The sequence below is a fragment of the Talpa occidentalis genome, unplaced genomic scaffold (assembly GCF_014898055.3).
Source record: "Talpa occidentalis isolate TD23 unplaced genomic scaffold, MPIMG_talOcc4v2.1 talOcc4.3, whole genome shotgun sequence".
NCBI lineage: Eukaryota > Metazoa > Chordata > Mammalia > Eulipotyphla > Talpidae > Talpa > Talpa occidentalis.
This window is the reverse complement of record NW_023603184.1, coordinates 91,722,733-91,742,252: the sequence shown is the minus strand read 5'-3', so window position 1 is coordinate 91,742,252 and position 19,520 is coordinate 91,722,733. Positions and strand designations below refer to the sequence as shown.

The following is a 19,520-nucleotide window of genomic DNA, read 5'->3' as shown; positions in this document are numbered from 1 at the left end:
TGTCAAAGCATGGAATTAATATAACGCAGATATCTGGCTTGAAGCTTATATTCAAAGAAACCTCAAAGTAAGGAATTGTAGGGATCACTGCAGAGCACCATCACTATCCTAGGTAGAGGACGATAGAGCCTTCCCTTATTCATGTCCTCACTTTCCTTACTAGTAGAAACCCTGCATGAGTTGAAGTAGAAATGGGCTCAGGGGAAAAATTACTTTTCCCAGCCTCCTTTATAGGCAAGGGTAACCAATGAAATGTATAGCCAAGGATTCTAGAAAAGCTTTTAAAAGAGGTTGAATTGGCAGACTCTACTTTCCCAACTCCTTTCTCATTGAGGAGTGAAGATTTGATTGCTGGAGCTCCAGCAGTCAGTTGGAGCTATGAAGATGAGCATACTGAGAGGTCAGGCATTCTCACACCTGCAAAGGAAAGAGAGACCCCTAGGATTGGATTGGGACAGCCACTGACTCTGAAGAACCCTGAAGAGAGACCCCAGAGGGGCATTATCTTACCTTACCTCATTAGATTGACTCAGTGGATGGCAGCACAGCAAGGCTAAAAGTCTTTCATGAACAATGTTGAAGCCATACTCATTATATTTCACCTCTAGCAAATAAAAGCAAACTTCAGGGGTGTTGCCTTTTGGGAAGTAAATGAACAGTTATAGTGATTTCCGAAGGAAAACTAGATATTTTCCTACTGACCTCAGATTTACACCTTTGACTGAACACAAGCTGTGTTTAACTTTATTTTATAAGATAGAGCTGCAGGACAGCTCTGGAATCATGGGGATATGAATGGAGGGTGAAGTAGCTCATCAAATGTTATTAAGTCTTTATCAAAATTTCCCCAGCCATTGGATAGGGATCTAATAATGAAAGAGCTAGTTATGGCTCATGCAAACAATTATGACAGCACAAAATGCTTTTTAGTGATTTTAAGTCAGAATTAGGCAACCTCAATAGGCACAAACAGTCACTTAGGGGACATGCCAGCTGCTTCCAGCAAATCTGCTGACATAGAAACAGGGAAAGGCACAAGGCAGATACAATTCAAGTCATAATTTGCTTGCTAATAATTTCCCGTATCTGCAGCCTGTAAGGATTGCCCTGAGTAAGGATATTCCTAAAGACAGCAAGTCAAGTCATCACATGCATGAACAGCAAATCACTATCACAAGGGTGAGACAAAAGTCAAGATGGAGACCAAAGTCAATGTTTCTAAAGTGAGGCAGAATTGACAAGGACTAGCTGTGAAGCATTCCTCTGAGCTGGTGGCAGCCTATGATTGCACATGGTCTCTGAGGCCCAGTCCAGCTCCTGGCACAGGCCAGCAAAGGGCAGCTGTCTATCACGGTAGAAACTGCCCTATGCAAACCCAAACGTGGTTTGTATCTTTTGCTCTCCTTCAACTCCCTCCCCTGCTGCACGCTAATTAAGAATAAGACTGTTCACTTCCTTTCCAGCAGGGATATTCTTGACCTACAGCAAAAGCAAAAGATCCTTTTTGAATTTAGTGTCTGCCCCGCGATTGTAGAGTTTAAAAAACACCATTAGCGCCTCTGCTTCTGATTTCACTGGCCCATTTTCCTGCTAACACCTTTTCTGATACTTTGCTGAAAAGGCTTCTCAACTAGACTCCTTCCCTGTGGCTTGGGTAGCGCCAGGTGGGCGAGGTGTTTATTTACACATCTTTTTGGATCACTAGGTAAAAGACACACTTCTGTCTCTTGGCAACACATTTCAACATGAGCCTGAGTTTTATTTTTCAACTTACTTTCTTGTCAACACACATGTAAATCTGAAAATCATAGCTCATTCAAAGAGATATTCCCTTATAGTGATTTTCAAATATATAAATCTTCTAGAATTCTGCTTAAATTTAACTTTTATAAGCTGTCAGCTTTTAAATAGACTTGTCTATACAACTACAAATAATTTTGTGCAATAATCTTTTGTGTGAAAAACCACTCTCAGTGGATGTTTTGAAAGGTTTGAAATATATAAATTCGGTTTTTCTTAGTGAAGACTAGATTCATAAATTTGTTTCTAGGTCATAAGACTAAGTGCCCAACAATGCCTTCCTGTAGTCCTTTAGTGAATTTTGAATCAAGAGTTTTTTATATTGTATTAATTTTTGCATGATGAAATGTACAGATATTATGTGTACATTTTCATGAGTTTTGATAAACTGTGGAAGAGCTATCCTAATCAAAATATAGAGCATTTCAATCATCCCCCAAGTGTTCTCTAGTCAACACCCAGCCCCAAGGCAACAATGGTTGTGGTGTCTATAACTGGAGATGATTTTGCCTGTTCTTGAAATAGAATCATCCAGTTATGTATTCTTTTGTGCCTGGTTTCCTATAAGAATATACATGTTTTTGATATTCATCCATGTGACTGTATCAGTGGCTCATTCTTTTTCATTGCTGACTAGTATTTCAGTACATATTTGTTTAAACTTCTACTGAAGATTTGAGTTATTCTGCATTTTTGGTTATTGTGAATACTACTACTATAAACATTTTTTAAAAATAGAATAAGTTAAAATCTATTAAGTGAAAAAAATCTAGTAAGTATATTTGGCAATGGCCAAGATTATTTTTTTATTATTTTTTCCTCATAACCTGGTTTGATCATGGAAATGTTATATAGGGAAGGGAGAGTGGCACCCTAGAACCCCCAAACCTTCCTCCTCTAAATAGGTTGTCATCCACTGCATCAAGACAAAACATACTCTAGTGCTAAGACCTTCAATGGAAAGGAATTTTAATATAATTAATGTGCAATACAGAAAAGAGAGAGAATAAAGTTTCTAAATTAAGCACCATCCCATCCCCTCGTGGGTAAATGCCCAGCCAAACAGGGTTGTCCCAAATCAGGGCCACTGAGATCCTAAAGCCTGCCACAAGTCTAAAGCACTTTCTGGGTGGGGACCCATAGAAAAGGGTCAGAAACAGCCAGACAAGTCTGGAAGGAAAAGAGCAAAGTCAAAATTGAGATAAAAGCTGCCATTGTTAACCTCCCCACGGATCTCTCACCCACATCTGTTTCAACCAGTCCACAACCAAGAAGCAATTGCCATTTCTTCACATGTCTCCCTGCTCCATGTGCCTCCTCCAGGTCTCCTTGTTGCTCTGCATCCTGCTTTCTTCTTTCCAGTCTCCTCTCCAGCTTCTCCTCCTTGCTCAGCTCCACCCTCCCTTGAGAGGGGCAAGGAACCTGGAACCTCCCCTTTTCCTGGGAACCACCTCTTTACAGAATAAAACCAACATCTAATGGATTTAGATAAATATTCCTCCAGAGGTTTTGTGGCAGCCCAAAACAAGGTTCCCTCCTTGCAGATTTTGCTTTAATGGTCTATATTCACTGGCATGGCTCACGGTCCTTTGAAGAGGCGTTCCCAGCCACACACATCAGGATTATCACGACCAAGTTTCCCAAATTTGGTTCATGTAATACCAGTGTGGTAAACAGATGAATTTTGGCAGTATATGAACATTTGTATGTTTAATAAATGTTCATTTTTATGATTACCTTTCATTTGTGTCACATAATGGCTTTTTCTGTTAGAGTAGCAATAGTGTTTCTTTTGGCAAATTTAAGAAAGAGATTAATTAAAAATTTTCAGTAAATAATAGCTTGTTTGGAATTCAAAAACATGAGCATTGCATCTAAGATAGATTCTTGTGCTATCACATCCTGCTCTGGCCACTTAATGGCTGATTCATCTTTGGCACGTTACTCTCCAAGTTTGTGTCAGGATCTGTTAAGTGGAATATTAGTACAGATTTGCAATTGCTATGAGGGTGAAGTGGGAATGTAATGATAATTGCATGTTGGACAGTCAACAAGTGGTATTTACCATTTTCCTGCACGACTCAGAAATCATGTGACAACTGGACACAGGCCTGGGAATGGTGACTGGAAGAGATACGGGTCTGTCCCGTCATTTCTGGCTCTCCTGAAATGTCCAGGGGCTTCAACGGACAGAATTTATTTTTTAATTTATTTTCTTACATGGTTGTTCATTTCTGGATAGTATTTGATTTCTCCCTCAGGCGTAGTCCCCAAGCTTCTCCCACCATCACAGCACCCGTGATCCATCACCACACAGTCTCATCATCACAGACAGACCTTTGTACTCTTCTGTCCGGTTTTGAATCCTCTCCTTCCCTGTTCTATGCCTCAGACCTATGGTCAGTTTGCAAGTTTCCTCTTTTTCCTAATCCTTTCAAAGGGCAAACTTTAAACAAGTGTACACTGAGAAAAGATACACTCTGGCAAGAAGCTCCACCTGTGACATTCCGACTCTAAGATCTCAATACACCACTTCATATCACATCACTCTCTTCCAGGAAGCTGCCACTCTCTAAAACTCCAATCATTAACTTTTCAGATTACAAAGCAGGAAGAGGGGAAAGGTATGTGTCCAAGTGGCTCTCACCTTCATTGCATGTTGCAGTCACCCAGGGAGCTTTTCAAGAATACTGATGCCTGCACCCATCCTCCTGTGCTACAAGTGCTTCTAGTGAGCAGTAGCAGTCAGGGTGAAGACCCTCTTTTCTAGCCTGGCTCAGTTTAGCCCTGATCCTTGGGGGGGCGGGGAGGGCTGGCTAAGAACCACAGACTCATCCTGAGGGTTGGATTGGGCATATCCAGCACAGGGCAGGTTCACTATCAATTGGGGCGGGCAGATAAGAGTCCCGGAGCCCTCAGTGGACCTTTCAGGATTTAATGCTCTCTCAGGGAACCAGATGCACAGACACACCAGCACTCACAGGGAACCAGGTATACAGACACAGCAGGAGGCAGGCACAGGTGGGGGGTCCGGGGGGCACACACTAACCTTTGTGCTCTTTGTCTGGGCTCTCTCTGGCGTCCTTGCTCTAGGGATGCCTCGCCTCTTCTGCAGTCACACTACTTGTCCTTTCACTGCTACAGCTGCTGCTGCTTTTAGCCCACCTCTAAGCTCAGGTGTGCATACTTACACGCGCATGCGCACTCATACTCCAGGTGTCCACAATCAGGTACACAGGCCCCAAGCTCCCACTCCCAAGTGCCTTCTGCAGGATCAAGGTAGTAGGTGATAGCCACAGGTGAAGGGTGTAAAAAGCCCGATTAATTCATTTACCCTACAGCAGGTTAATGGTGACATTAGGCAGAATAAAAAGTCACTTTGTATCTGTAGAGCTTGTTTATTCTTAAACTTTGGAGTGTGGCCTCAGCTTTTTGGTCAATGATGCACTTTTGTATCTTACAGGCTCTGCAGTTTCCTTTCTCCTTTCACAAGGGAGGAGCCTCACAGGGTAAATGATCTGCCCAGTCCTCACCCTTAGGCCTCTTTTCTAGCCCCATGAAGTCTGGCTGAAGGCCTAAGTGAGTTCTTTATAACCCAAATTTTGAGCAGGTTTTGAAATGTTGCCTGTCAAACTCGGGGATCTGGGTGGACTAAGTTACCCCAAAGACTAATAGGGTCGCTGAAAGCAAGTTATTGTCAATTGACTCAGGTCAGCTGCAGATTTCTTTGTATTCTTGGCTTGAGAGAGGGCCTTTTAACCCAAATGAAAAGACGAAGTTTAAGAAGTCAGTGATTGGAATCTCAAACACAGACCAGACATCTCTCAAATCCTGATGTCAGTCCCTCAGGAAATCTGACAACCTGTCTTCTAAAGATGGCTGTTTCCTAACTCTGCTGGGGGTCAGGGGCACCTGGGTGATCTAACTGGCAGCTGGCTTGGGTGTCATTTTGGGTACTCTTGCACATCAGAAAGGCTTCCCATTGGCAGACTTCACATGTTCCTGCTTATACTCATTTCCATTTCATTTTGGATCCCAATCTTGGGTTGTAGTCCATTCAGCGAGGGGAAGCACATTCCTTTTGGGTCTCTTTCTATATACTCACAAATATAAGCACACATTTTGACCTATGATATTTTAAAAGTCGACAGTTTTCATTTTGACTTGCCATATGGGTTGTTTCTCAGTTTCCCAAGTAAGATTCAGGAACTGGGCATAAGGACAAACAACAAGATGTGGGAAGGCTTCAGACCCTGGGTCCCCTGGGCTGGTGTCCCTTCCCTCCGCAGATGGACAAAAGCTTCTAAGTAATGCTGTCGGGTATTACTGGGATCCTGCCCCACCCTGCCTCTCTAATCCAGGAATTAATGTGCCTTGTGGAACTACTCAGCGAAATAATTATTTTGCTTTTATTACATTGATGCCAAACAGTTAATTGCTCAAACATTGTTCCTATGTAGCTGAATTCTTCAAAAAGATGGAAAATGAATCTTTGTCAATTTAGTCAGGGCTGAGCTGCCAGCTGTAACTTTTCTCAGGTTTAAAGTAGTGGTAAATATGCACAGTGGTCTGAAAAACATAAGATAAACTGCAGTTTGCATCAGATTCAAAACAGATACCAAGAAAATAAAATACTATGATAGATAAAAGAGCAGAAAGCTCATAGCTGCATTCTTTGGTATGGGCCATCTCACAAAGTACATTAATTGTATAAAACTAGGGAAATTTGAAAATAGTTGGATATATTTAGGCTAATTTAACATGCAATTAGATTTGCATTTCGTAAATCTGTTTTTCCGTATTACACACAGAAAATAAGAAAGGACAGGGAACAAATTTCCAAGGATGAAATTTTCCACATTTATTTTTCTTTCATGTGCATAGAAAATGGCAGTGAAGTGTCCTATGAAAGAGGCAGGGAATGGGCATGGCGCTGCTATATCAGATTCAACTTTGTGCTTCGAAGGTACACTATTTATTTTGAAAACAAAGGATGTTGTAGTTTGTTTTAAATTGCTAACAATTCCTTGGGTTTCCCATTTGTCTTTTGAAGCTGTCAGTTCTTCAAATTTCTTTTCAAATGACACACTGCATTACAAATGATGGCACTTAACCAATGTGGCATTTCCATATTTACACCAACAAAAGAAATTTACAAGACATAATAGCATACAATCTTGACATTTAGTAGTAGCAATAAAACATGAAGGGCATCCATTTTATTTTTTTCTGTACAAACTATCAGAACATAACTTTATTCACATTAAAAAAATCATCTTTAATTTGATTTGACCTACACATCCCCATCTCATTTCATCCACTTCTCAAAACTCTCATCACATCGCCCACACCTTCACCAGACTACAGAATCTACAAGTAATTAGACCTAACACCTAAATAGAGTTCAGAAAGTCCTCTATCCCAAAGGTTTCCTCACTTCCCTGATAATTCCTCAAAAAAGAAAAAAAAAATGCTCTTCACTCACTCCTTCCATTTCACTTTCACATTTCATCACCAAGTCAGCAAGACAGACTTTTCATCTCAAACCAAACAAGGTTAGAAAGAGTTCCTCTACCGAGCCTCTTGATGCTACACCCACGAGTCCGGGGACCCTGGGTACTGTTCTGCTCTATAAGAAGGTCGTTTAGTGGAATAAAAGTCGACATAATTTGTGGTTGATTTCAGTCCATACTGTGTGGAGTAATCAGTAGAAGCTGGAAAGTGCACTCGGTCATCAAAATAAGGATCTTCGTAGCTATGAGGAGACTGCAAATACAATCTGTATGCATCAAAGTTCTTTCTGTTGGAGTCATCTTGACTATAATACAGCTGTTGATGCTGTTGACAAAGTGAAAAAGCAAATAAATTAAAGTAATTTTTGGCAATACATGTTTAAGGAAAATTAATGTGGGCTTCCTGCTTCATATTTTTACATCAGTACACAACAATAGTGAACTTATAGTTCAAAGTTGTTTCTGGTGCACACAGTATGTCAACTAGTGGACTCAAAGGATTTCAAATTATGCCTACAGGTGGACAGGCTGAGTTTGCTCAAGTCCTGTCCTAAGTCCTCCAGAGAAGCTAGTGCCTCAGAAGAGTCTAAGATCTTGGTGGCAGGTGACCCCGGTTGCCTCCCCTCCTTACTAGGGGCCTGGTTCTGTGTGCTCTGCCATGGAGGGGCCTGTTTCCTGGGCATGCCCAATGAAAGGTTGGCCTTAGTTTTAGCTCTGACACAGGGAAACCATTAAGCACATCATGAATTTAGATAGAGGTTAGATTTTTTTGGCTTCAGTGGTTGCCTAATTGCATAGCTATCTTTTAAAAAGTTTATCTCAGAGATGATTGAGCCCACCTTTCAGTTTTAAAAGAAATAAGTAGTCTGCTGAACAACAGCCATGCATTGGAAACCCTGCTGTACTATTAAAGGAATAAGCAGTCTCAACCCAGGAGAGCTGTAATATTAGAAGAGACACATAAGCAAATATAACTCTAAAGGGTAAGACGTCCCAAGCGAGGGATGATAAACCCTTCTGTAAGGAAGCTAGTCGAGGCACATGTGGGCATCCACACAGGGCACCTGACCCTCATATTTCCTTTTGTGTTGTTTTTCCTCTGACGTTGTTAATTTTTTCAAATGTGTTTGTGGAAAAACTGCCTTGTTCTTGCATCTCTTTCCTCTTGATCATGCCTGAATCCCTCCACTTAGTAAGATGTAACACAATTACAACACTATTAACATCATATTCTGAAATTAAATACATTCTAGTATGGTAAGGATTTCAGAGCTAAATTCTCTTGAATTTAAGTTAGGTTCGTGATTCTGAGGCTCTTTTTCTAAATAAAAATCTATAAATTATGAGTAATGTGGGAAATTCCTTATCTTGCAATTGCAGCAAAAAGATGATGAAATGGAGGGAGGTCTTAGTGCATTTTTATCTAGGGACGGGATAGAGGTGAGTTTGGGAAACCCAAGTTGCTCACGTGTTACTGGAAGGTAAGAGGAGAGCTCAGATGACTCAGCCTCAGAAGGACTGCAACTGATCTGGGAACCCCCCAGGAAAGCAGAGACTGAATGTTATAACTACAGCCCTTCCTCTGCAGCAGAGTGGGGTCCACCCCAGCAGGTCTGAGTCCAACTGAGACAAATGGGGACCCAGCTGTGGACTCAAGTATTTTCAAAACATGGAAGCCTTAAAGACAGGGAGACAAGAAGATGAGAAAAAGGGATACAAAAAAGGAACAACGAGATGAGAGATTAATATGTTTATGAACCTTTTCCCACCCAGAGGACGGAAGAGATGTTAGAAATTAATAGGAAAAAAAAGTGGGAAAAAGAAATTGTTGGGCAGAGAGCATGGACTGAAGACTTTCCAGCTGGTTCCCATCAGTGGCATGGTGGGCTCAGCAAGATCAACTCCTGTAGTTCAGGACATGAAGCTACTTTGCAAGTGATTTGCTTGAGTCCTGATGAGTTTCTGAGGAGCGAAGATCCCCTGGGAAAGCTCCTTGGCCCTTGCTGAATTGGTCCAGCTCTGGTAAGTCAACCGGCGTGGACCCCTCACTGTGGATCCCTGTTAATCAGCCTTCTGTAAAAATGATATTGCAAATTCACCTGTAGCCGTCTATTTTGTTCTCTTGCTGGTGAGGAATAGGAACTGATGTAAATTGGTGAAGGTTTGCTGGAGCCTGAAAGAAAATATTTCATGAAATTAAAACTAGTGCTCATGACCATGGGTTAGCAGGCTGTGTGGGCTCCCTGACTAGGCCTCCTTCCCTGGGGCCAGCGCAGAGCGGGACAGTCAGCTGCCTGGGTGCCCTGGATCTAATTTGGTGGCTGCTCTCTCCAGGGCTATGAGAGGCTAATGAATATGGCAAAAATAGGCCATGGGATGTTTCACCAAAAGCAGTGCCAATGCACAGCCCTTCCAAAAAAGCCTTCCTTCTCAAGCTCCGGTCACTGTGGTGAGCTGTTCATGCCGGTAAGGATTTCCCTGGCTGGCGTGAACAGCAGCCCTGCTCCCTGAGCTGAGCAACGTCGCCTTTCCAGGCCTCCGAGCAGAGCATCGGGTCAGATGGGGGAAGGGAAAGAGAACAAGCGCCAAGCCTTCTGAACAGCTGTGATTCACAATCACGGGCCCCGGGAAGAGCAGGCAGAGGTCTGATCTAAGTAGCATGGCCACATGGAGGCACAGCCCGTACCCGCCATCTTTAAGTACGTATTTTAAACAGAAAGAACCTGGTAATCAGAGGGCTGTCTTCAAGAGGCCACAACAGATTCCTGAAGATGTCATTTATTACCCATCTATTATTGTTAAGGCTAGCTGAGATTTTTATTTTTTAATGAGGAAAATGAAACATACTTAAGGTAAATTAGTTTACTGAAGCAAGCAGAGAAGACACAGAAGGGCAGGCATGCTAAGGAGACTATCTTTAAAATAAAGCAGGCTGCTGCAAATCTGAAGCAACAGTGCACTTCAGTTTGTATGTGTATTTTCTCTGCAAAGAGCTTGGTGTTTGAAATGTAGCATCTGCAATTTTCTGAGCTATTAATTGCCATAGTAACAATAGTCGATTAGTAAACAGTCCTGTGAAATCACAATTTCAAAGACAACAGCACAACTGAGACTGCTCTCCCAGCAGTTGTTAAGTTGCCACCAGGTTTTATTTATTTCTTTTTAATAAACAGGTTTTTGAGAAAAGAGTACCTTTTTTTGGGTAGCTCACACAGCCTTATTTGAAATCTTTAGCTATAATTTGTAAGACAGTTGAGAATGGGGATACTGTGAAATCTTGGTATTTAAAAAATTATATACAATTTTCTGAATAGGACATAAAAAATTAATACTCTGCAACATTATTTTTGTTATTCTTAATAAATAATCACTCCGAGAAGAATCATATTACACACTTTGCTATTCAAACTCTTTTTCCATGAAAATGTAAGTAAAATTGATCTCCAGTTTCATGTTTGAATTTAAGAGATGAGTGAGGCTAGGAGACCTGCTCTGCAGTGTCACAGAGCCCAGGGGGCGGAAGTGCTGGGCACACAGAGAGATATGCTGGGGAGGGAGCGAGCAGAGCAGAGGGACCGCACTGCAGGGTGGTGGCCAGAAATGATTTGCATTGGAAGACAGTGCTCTTTTTATTTGTGGTCACTAGACCATTACCGTAGCTTGTTCTACTTAAAATAAGTAGCGAAAACAACGGCCCCAAGGAAGGGAAGGGACAAATTGGCACAAGGTTCACTGCTGGGGACTGTCTCAATGTAGGCACAGGCTACTTCCCAGGCCACTGGTCTCATGCCTCAGAACACACAACTTTTTGAGACACCGCATCACGCACCCCACTGGCATCTTACCAGGGTACAGGCCTTTATGTGTGGCATCCCCTTGGCTATTGTAATACTGCATAGGTGGCTGGGTCCTATCGTATTCAGAGCGAGGGTCTCTGATGCCTAACAGTGCTGGTGAGGAAGAGGTGCTGCCGACTAAAGGGAGGGGCACAGGGAGGAGGGGGAGGGGGGGAGAGAGAGAGAGAGAGAGAGAGAGAGAGAGGAGAAAGAGAAAGCAGATCGTCAGTGTCTCTCAAAAAGCAAAGGTCAGTAATTACAAGTGCCATGCAGCTGGGCTGAACATCCACCCTGAGAGGGACTGGGAGCTGGAGAGCAAGCCGCCAGCCCTGAGTGGCCAGCGCAGAGCCTGCAGCTCAGCCACTGCCAGCCATACCTAAGCCCACCAGAGAGCTACCTAACGCAGGCTGATGGCCTAGAAGCACAGAGATCATGCAGGTTTCCCCAATACTAGGCCTCAGTGACTTGATTAGGCTTTTGAAATTTGAGTGAGTGGTAAAAGCTTACAAGCCATGCAAGAGTAACATTTGCTACTGCTCAGTTCAGCTGCTTGTAAAACACCCCCCTATTATGATGTGGAGCTCCTCAGTAAATAGATGTTTTATGGCATGTTTTGATTTCTAATTATTTCAAAAATATCTGTATCTCTAAATATGTTTGAGCAAGAGTGCCCAGCCCATAAAAATCTACAGTTCTTTTTATGGGGATCAGCTGTCAGGGACATTAAGTAATAAACTCAGTAAGCTAGGCCTCATCAAGGCTCACAACATTTCAAATCCAGTATGACTCAAACATTTAATAATAAGTCTATCCAAGGGGCTCCTTATGGGCATTTTTGCACAAAAGGAAAACATCGCACATACTTTTCCCTTTTCTCATTAAGAAAAAAAATCTTGCTTGCATGAGCGTTAATTCTAAGTAAAAGTGGCCACTTTTGATTCCCTTGAACTCAATAGCACCCAGACCTTACACCAGTGGTTTGGCACACACTGATGCTTTCCAAGAAAGACTTAACAATGAAAATATTTTCCCAAGAAGTCGCTTCAATCATATGGGTTGCTCTGTATTAAAAAAAAAATGTGGGCATGCAAGGGCAGTGTCTAAGTGCTACTCACTTTCTAGAAGATAGTATGACTCAGAACATACCTGCCTACCTCTCAGAATTACATCAGCAAGGCATCAGATGTGCCCATCAGCTGACACCACACTTGCGCTGAGGAATTATTAGGCCTGAGATCAACTGGAGAAGCAAGTGTGAAATGCATCCCATCTCTGAACGGAATGTAATAGGTACTGAGGAGCTTGCACAGGGCTCGCCAGTGTGTATATTTAAGAGGCTCTCAAAACAAGCACATTACTTAGTAACTATGTCCTAATCTGTGGGCATTACTCTTGACTGGATATATGCCTCTAGTTAAGAAGCTCTGGCTCTGCTCTCCCTGGCACTCCTATCCCTAAGTCCCTAAAGGACTTGGAGCATTATTATAAAAGATAGCCTTGGGATATACCTGCATGCTCAGCAAGGAAGTTAAAAACCAAGCACAGGTCTTTTTGAAGAAAATAACACATAATTTGAAAACTAAGATAAATATGCACCATATGCACGAGGCACAGATAATTTTAAAACATCCTTGTATAAGTAGAGATATCCAATTATGTCAAAGAACTACCCACCAATATTGGTCTTTCTGGTAGATCTGCCCACAGGAGAAATAAGACTGGCAGCAGATAACATTTACATGAATGCAACAGATGATGTTTACATGTCAGAATGGGAGGTTTAAAGCCAGGTAAAAACAGGTACTTATTTTCCTGATTCATTTAGTGAAGAATTAAATGTAAGAGTGACTTGGCTTGATGTAAAAATTTTTAGTCTGAGTTTCAAAACACTTTCTACCAAATTAAATACCACCAACAAGCGGGCAGTGCGGCTGCCATGGCTCCCAACTTAAAATCAAAGGAAAATGCTGCCCAATCACCTGCAGTGCCGGGCCTGCTCTCACTAGCTGTGGCCACCGGGGGTCAGGTGGAGGCTTAACTATCAAGGAGGAAGATGAGGGTGGAGATGATGGCCTCTCAGGCTAGGAATCTAAGGATGAAGTAGAGAGGACTCTGTTTCTAAGAGTTCTCATCAAGAAAATTAAAGTCACTTTGGAAGTGACGTTATTCCAAAATTACGGCAGCTGCTGGGCAGGACAGCCTGTGGGTCTCAGTGTGCCCCAGCTCCTGCATGGTACCACCTGGCCGGCTTGTCAGATGGAGGTTACAGGTTGCATCCTGCCCCCTCAAACCAAGTAACAGAGAAACTTGGGAAAGCAAGGTGAGAGAGGGGCATGGGATACTTTTATGCACTGCAGTTGACATAAACTTGCATAAACTTTTAAAATGGAAGAACATGAGTTTGTTTTTCACAGTAGCATGTAATTTATAAAAGTAGCTCTTAGCTCAAAAAGAAAATTCTTCTCCTTGGTGTTTGGGGGTGACAGGCTTAATAATCAATGTTTACGCTTCTCTGGATGGGAAACAATCTTCTGCAAGACAAATGCCCTGGCCAAGGAGTGGCGTTTACTCACTGACCTGACTGAATGATGGGTGACATCTGTTGGTTGGTGGTAGACAAGGAAGGATGTGATTTGAATCGGTCTCGTTCTAACGTTGATACAGGTGTAATAAAATGGTTCTGATTCCACCCATCCTGTGGTGTTAAAAGAGAAAAAGAAACCTCTTAAAATGAATAATGACATTTCATTACAATAAATGATTACGAATGTGTGCTCTGATGAATGCTAATTATGCCAGAGCTATTCTTGTGAATTACCTTTTTATAAATGCTCCGGAGGTCCCGATATTGCCATAATGTATTCAAGACCTGGGCTGCTGCCTTCACCACTTTCAAAGATGATCTAGGGAGAGAATAAGGATGTTAATGAATGTGGGCAGCACAGCCTCAGGTTCCATTTAAGAAAGATTTGAGATGCAAACCGAATGCCATCCCTCCAAGGACCAGAGGGCACAGAGGCCACTGCTAGAAAATGCACTGAGGAATCAGGTATACCTGGGAGTTGGTCAAGTTCTGAACTGAAGCAAGGCCTCGGACACTCCTGCTCTGCTGTGAGCAGCTCTGGTTGGGATAAGCCTATGACCTTTAACTTCAGGACATCTGTCAGGTGTCTGCCCCCAGTTATCCAGAGGTCTACCAAGGGGCTGACCTCGCTTTGGACTTTGGGATTCATGTGATATTGACTGCACATCCTGAGCATCTGGTGACTTTTCCAAGTTAAGTATCCTCTGCACCCATTATTAGGCCTTCATATTAGTATCTCCGTTGTCTTTTTATCACTTATACCTCTACGTGGACAAAAGTACTTATGAGTGCTAAAGTTCTATTTGGAAAATGATTGATTATTCACCACCCACCCCCAAAGATGTTCTGCTGAACCCTGACATTCTGTTTAGTATATGTGCTGCCGAAGCAAACACTGAACCCTGACATTCTGTTTAAGCACTGCTGACAATGAGTTGGGAGCTGCTCTTAGAAATTTTTAAGTGAGGAGTAAGTACAGCTTCTCGCCTCTGCCAAGAACATTCATGTGGCCACATTAGAGATGGACCAGTGCTGGGGAAGACAGCCCTAAGGATAATTGATCACTTCTGTCTTTAAAATTCATTTTGACATTGAAATAATGACTTCAAGTGTAGATCGTGGGCTATAAAATCTGACTTCCTCTTCTAGTCCTCTCTCTCCAAATAAAATTCACGAAGTGGGGATTCATAAAGAGAGGTGAGTAGGCTATAAGCATCTTCTCTGCCCCTACGAACTGAATATGGGTTACTAATGTTCTGAGTGAGAGTGGAGTACAGTAAATTTAGGGGCTTCACAATATCTGTGCTTGGAGGTGGGGTATTTCTGCATCCCTCCTCCCATCCAAGACTCAAACTTTCTCTGTGATCCTGATAAACTAAGGGCAGAATCAGGTCAAACCAAGGTCTTTCTAAATTTCATATTGTCAAAATGAACCACAGAGCAAGGACATACCTCAAAGAAATAAGCAGAAATGAAATTTAAGACACCCAAGATAACCTTGATCTCCTTTGCTAAACCATGGTGTCATCCTTGAAACTTTTCTCCTCTGAAGCTGCTCATCTAATCCATAAGTAAATTTTGTTCAATCTACTTTTCAACCAAGTCTACATTCACCAGTTCTTTACCCCTCCATCTGCTGTCGCATTCATCTTTACTGAAGGTTGGGGGGTATTAAATCTCTCTGATCCCTTTAAGGAAAGTCATATCATATCCCCCCTCTGCTGAATACTCTCCAGTGGCTTCTGGTTTTACTCAGAGTGAAAGACAAAGCCCTCATACTGTCCCATAGGGTCCTGTGCTTCTGATTCTTCTCCTGACTTCCAGCTCCACTGGCTTCTAGCTCAAACACATGAAGAGCTCTTCCAACTCGGGCCCTTCCACTTGTTTCCTCCGACCAAAATGCTCCCTCCTCCCTTCCTCCAGTTCTGCTCAAAAGGCACTATCTCCACTAGGCTTCCCTGACCACCCTATCTAAAACTGTGACACCCCACCCCTTACTGTGACATGCCCTCTCACCTTCCCTGATTTTATCATTTGCCCCATAGCACCATCTGACATGCTTGGAGTTTCTCGCTCAGCTGGCACCTGACAGGTCTACCTGGGCAGTGTCCGGGTCAGGGGAGGGTGTGTGGTCCGCTCACTGCTGTTATACACAACAGACAGGCAGATACTTCCTGAATGAGTCATGAGGAAAGGTAAGCGTATGTTTAGAAGACAACCCGATTTGCTCCAGGACTTTCTGAATCTCTTGTTTGGAAATTAAAGAAAAAGATGAGAGGCAATAATTTTTTTTTTTTAAGTGCAAAGGTTTTAGCACTGAGCCAGCACTTTCTTTTATGCCTTTCACAAATGAATGCTATCTAAAAAAGTTTTAGAGTACAAAAAGTGATTACAGTTACCTCAGGGGAGGAGTAGAGGGGGCCAGAAGGGGGAGTTAATGGAACAGGAACTTAACTTTATCAGTAACGTTTCATCTCCATCAAAATAGAAAGATAGTCTGCATTTATTACTAAGGAAATAAAAAAAGATACATAAAGGAAAAAAAGGGTTGAAAGGAAATGTGGTTAATGTTGATGGGCATGGTTTTTAGGGAGATTGTTTTGCTACATTATTCTTATATTTTAGAACTTTCTTCAAAGTGGAAACTAAAAGACTAGGCAAGGCATAATGTGAATTCTAGCCCTGGCACTCAATCAATTAAATAAATATTTACTGAGTACCTATTATGGGTCAGGTTTCAGTCTAGACGCTGAGGACAGAGTGCTGAAGAAAGACAAAATCCCTGCTTCTGGGGGAGGCAGTTACCAGAGAAAACTATAAAGAAGATATCAGGAGAACTCAGTCCTGTGCAGGAAAATGGAGCAAGTTAAGAGGGGAGAAGTAGGAGAGGTGCCATTTGACTCTTTTCTTTTTTAAAAAAGATTTATTTATTTATGCATATGATAATTGGGGTACAGGCCAGAGGTGCAGGGGGTGAGAAGATTCACCAGAGACAGAGTGGGGAACAGAACTGGCAGACTGACTGAAATACACTGCTGAGGGGAACAGCGGGCGAGACAGGAGAGGTCTGCCGTGCCATGTGGGTTGCTCCCTGGCCAGCTGGGGATCGAACTCGTGCTGCAGAGGCTGTGGACAGCTTCAGAGTGCTGTGCTTAACCCCTTGTGCCACCAGGCAGGCCCCCATTTGACTCTTGATCAGGTCCTGTGTGTTGGGAAGCTGCAAGTGGCCCTACTTCCTGCTCCCCTGGAGGATCTTCTGACCTGAAACTAAAGCAAATGTGTGGTTCCTGCTAGAGCTCCATGAAAAACCCCTCTTTTTCTGCCACTGTTTCCCTAGTTCCTACATCTGCTACTTCATCCTTGGGTGTCTCCCAGAAGCAAAGGGAAATTTATGATCTGAGCCCAGGGTACATCCTGAGGCAACTAAGCAGGTTTTGCTGCAAAGTAGTGATTTTTAATCATTTCTGGGCACCTGGCAGAGGAATCAATCCCAGAACGGAGGATTCAAGATGTTTCTGCAGAACAGGCCCTCGAGCCTGGAGCAGAGCCAGACTCAAGGGAAATGAGGCCCTCAGATCTTCCTCCCAAAGGCATTTCTGACTCTTTCAGGTGTTGGCACTACTAACTGTGGTTTTAGAGAAAGAAAAGAATGTCAGGCTGTTATAGCAAAGGAAAAATCAGAAAAGGAGTGACATGATCTCAAATGCCTCTTCTACCAAAACAGGTTTTAACTGCTGGAGACTGCTTAGCTTATTGGTAAGTCAGAAATGCAGAAAGCAATCCTCTCTAACAGAAAACTTCCTCCACAAAGGCCCTTTTCATGGGAAGATCCTAGGAACATGTCTCAAGCTTGTGTCTCCTTGGAGCACACTTGCCTGTCCCCTCTGCCCTTTGTTATGTTCACCAGCTTCTCAATCCCTCCTGAGTCGGCCAGGGCCTTGGCGTTCTCCATGTTTTTGCTGGTGACCTCATGCAGAGCACAGCAGATGGCTGCCATAGTCTCATCGGACAGCACGCTGGGGCCGGTGCCGCCAGGAAGCCGGTTGACCAGGTCTCTCATGGCGTATTTACCTGTCAAATGCAAAAGATTACATGCCACTTTCAGAAGGCATTAGTTTTTTGTTACTGTTGAAAGATTGAGACAATTATTGTAATTTCGTCTGAATTCCTATATCTTAAAAAAAAACCCTTAACTTCCTTTTAAAGCTTTTAATAACTTTTCTTTGAATAAGTTTTAAAGCATGGACCAAGTAAGGTTGCCAAAAAAATACTTTTCATTAAAAGTTTCTGAGTCTTAAATGTGAACTAGTTACAGATTATCAAATTCAGTGTGTGTATCAGCTAGTCTGACATGAGTAGTGATAACAGGTTAGTTTCTTTAAAAGAAAACATGACTACAATTTTGGCACTAATATTATGGGTATATTACTTCCCAGGAGTAATGCAATGATAATCAATTCTTGCTAGGACAGGGCAGGGGAGCCCCCGAGCTATTGTGTTTCTTTACAGGTTCTCAATTTTTCTTGTTCCTCTCCAAAAAGATTATCTCCAGTTTTTTCAATTCCAATTACCAACTGACAAACTGGAATAATTGCACTACAAACAAAAGAAATTAACTAAAGCTCAAGTAAATATATTCTTAGTTTTTTTCCTGTGCCAATAATTGCATGGATACTCAATGGGGTTTTCATTAAAGACCTATTTATATACAATGGTAATCGGTAAGAGACAGGCCCCATCTCCACACCACATCATTTACAGGACATCAGAGGGAAGGTTCTGGCTTACTCACAGCAAATATTGTTATGAAGAGTGGAAAAACAGTGATGACACTATAAGCCAGAAGATAAATGTGGTTTTTGAGAGCAGATGATAAGTTAGCACTGCCGTTTGTGAATACTCAACAAATGACCAAAAGGTCCGTGACACGTCATTCATCATTTTGCTAAGGCACAACTTTAAATTGCACTCCTGAGGCCTGGGGGAGGCAGCTCACTCTGTGAGCGAGCATAGCGGTGCCCTGACAGCCTGCAGCTCACATAGCTGGGTTGGTCCAACCCAGTTGGGTATTCAGTAGCTTGGGGAGTGTAAAACTTTCCCTGTGAAAATGGCACTGAAGAGAAAGATCCATTGCTAGTACTGGTGATGGACATGAGAAGGGAATGAAGGGGATGGGGGCGGGGTGGGGATGGTTGTCAGGAGCAGAAGCGCTGGCTCAATCTGAGTCAAATATGAATCTGGGAGGGGCTCAGACCACAAAAGAAGGAAGGACTCTTTATAGGGAAACAAGAAAAAGCATTCATGAAAGAGTGTTCTAGCTGGGTAAAAAGAAAAAGTTCATCAATGATGAGACAAAATGTTCATGAGAATTCAAAAGGGGGATAGGACATTCACTGAAAATACAGGGATGCATTGAAAGAAAGTCAGGCAAGTCAAGACTCTGGTCACACATTGGTATTCCCAGAGGTCTCGGGGCTCAGCAGTGCAGGCCCTCACCTGCACGCCTGTCTCCTCGCTGCAGAAGGAGAGCCAGGGATGCGTGCTGTGAACCATTTATTTTTTAACTTTAATAATTCTAAAACAGTCATGTTTCTCATAAGAAATTCAAACAATATAGCTATAACAAAAATAATAAGACCTCTTTGGAGACCTGAAGGATTTCTCTTAAGGAAATAAGGGAACTAAGAGTTATGAAACATCTGCTGGAACCAGACAGAAGCCTCTGAACAGGGCCTGGTAAAGGCTGCTTTTGTCTCTGTGTAAGATGATTGGTTTAAAAGAATAGGA

The 19,520-nt window shown here is 42.5% G+C and overlaps 1 protein-coding gene across 1 annotated transcript in view; it reads right to left on the bottom strand.

Annotated features, from left to right (window-relative positions):
• Positions 1–6,618: 6,618 nt before the first annotated feature.
• PKP4 (plakophilin 4) overlaps positions 6,619–19,520 on the bottom strand; it is a 233,744-nt gene continuing 220,842 nt past the window's right edge. Inside the window, exons 17-22 of the mRNA XM_054699747.1 lie at positions 17,609–17,804; positions 13,968–14,052; positions 13,727–13,844; positions 11,159–11,287; positions 9,413–9,486; positions 6,619–7,638 (exon numbers count right to left, since the gene is read on the bottom strand). Coding sequence (XP_054555722.1) covers positions 7,390–7,638; positions 9,413–9,486; positions 11,159–11,287; positions 13,727–13,844; positions 13,968–14,052; positions 17,609–17,804 — 851 coding nt within the window. The 3' untranslated portion in view covers positions 6,619–7,389. The remainder of the gene's footprint in view (positions 7,639–9,412; positions 9,487–11,158; positions 11,288–13,726; positions 13,845–13,967; positions 14,053–17,608; positions 17,805–19,520) is intronic.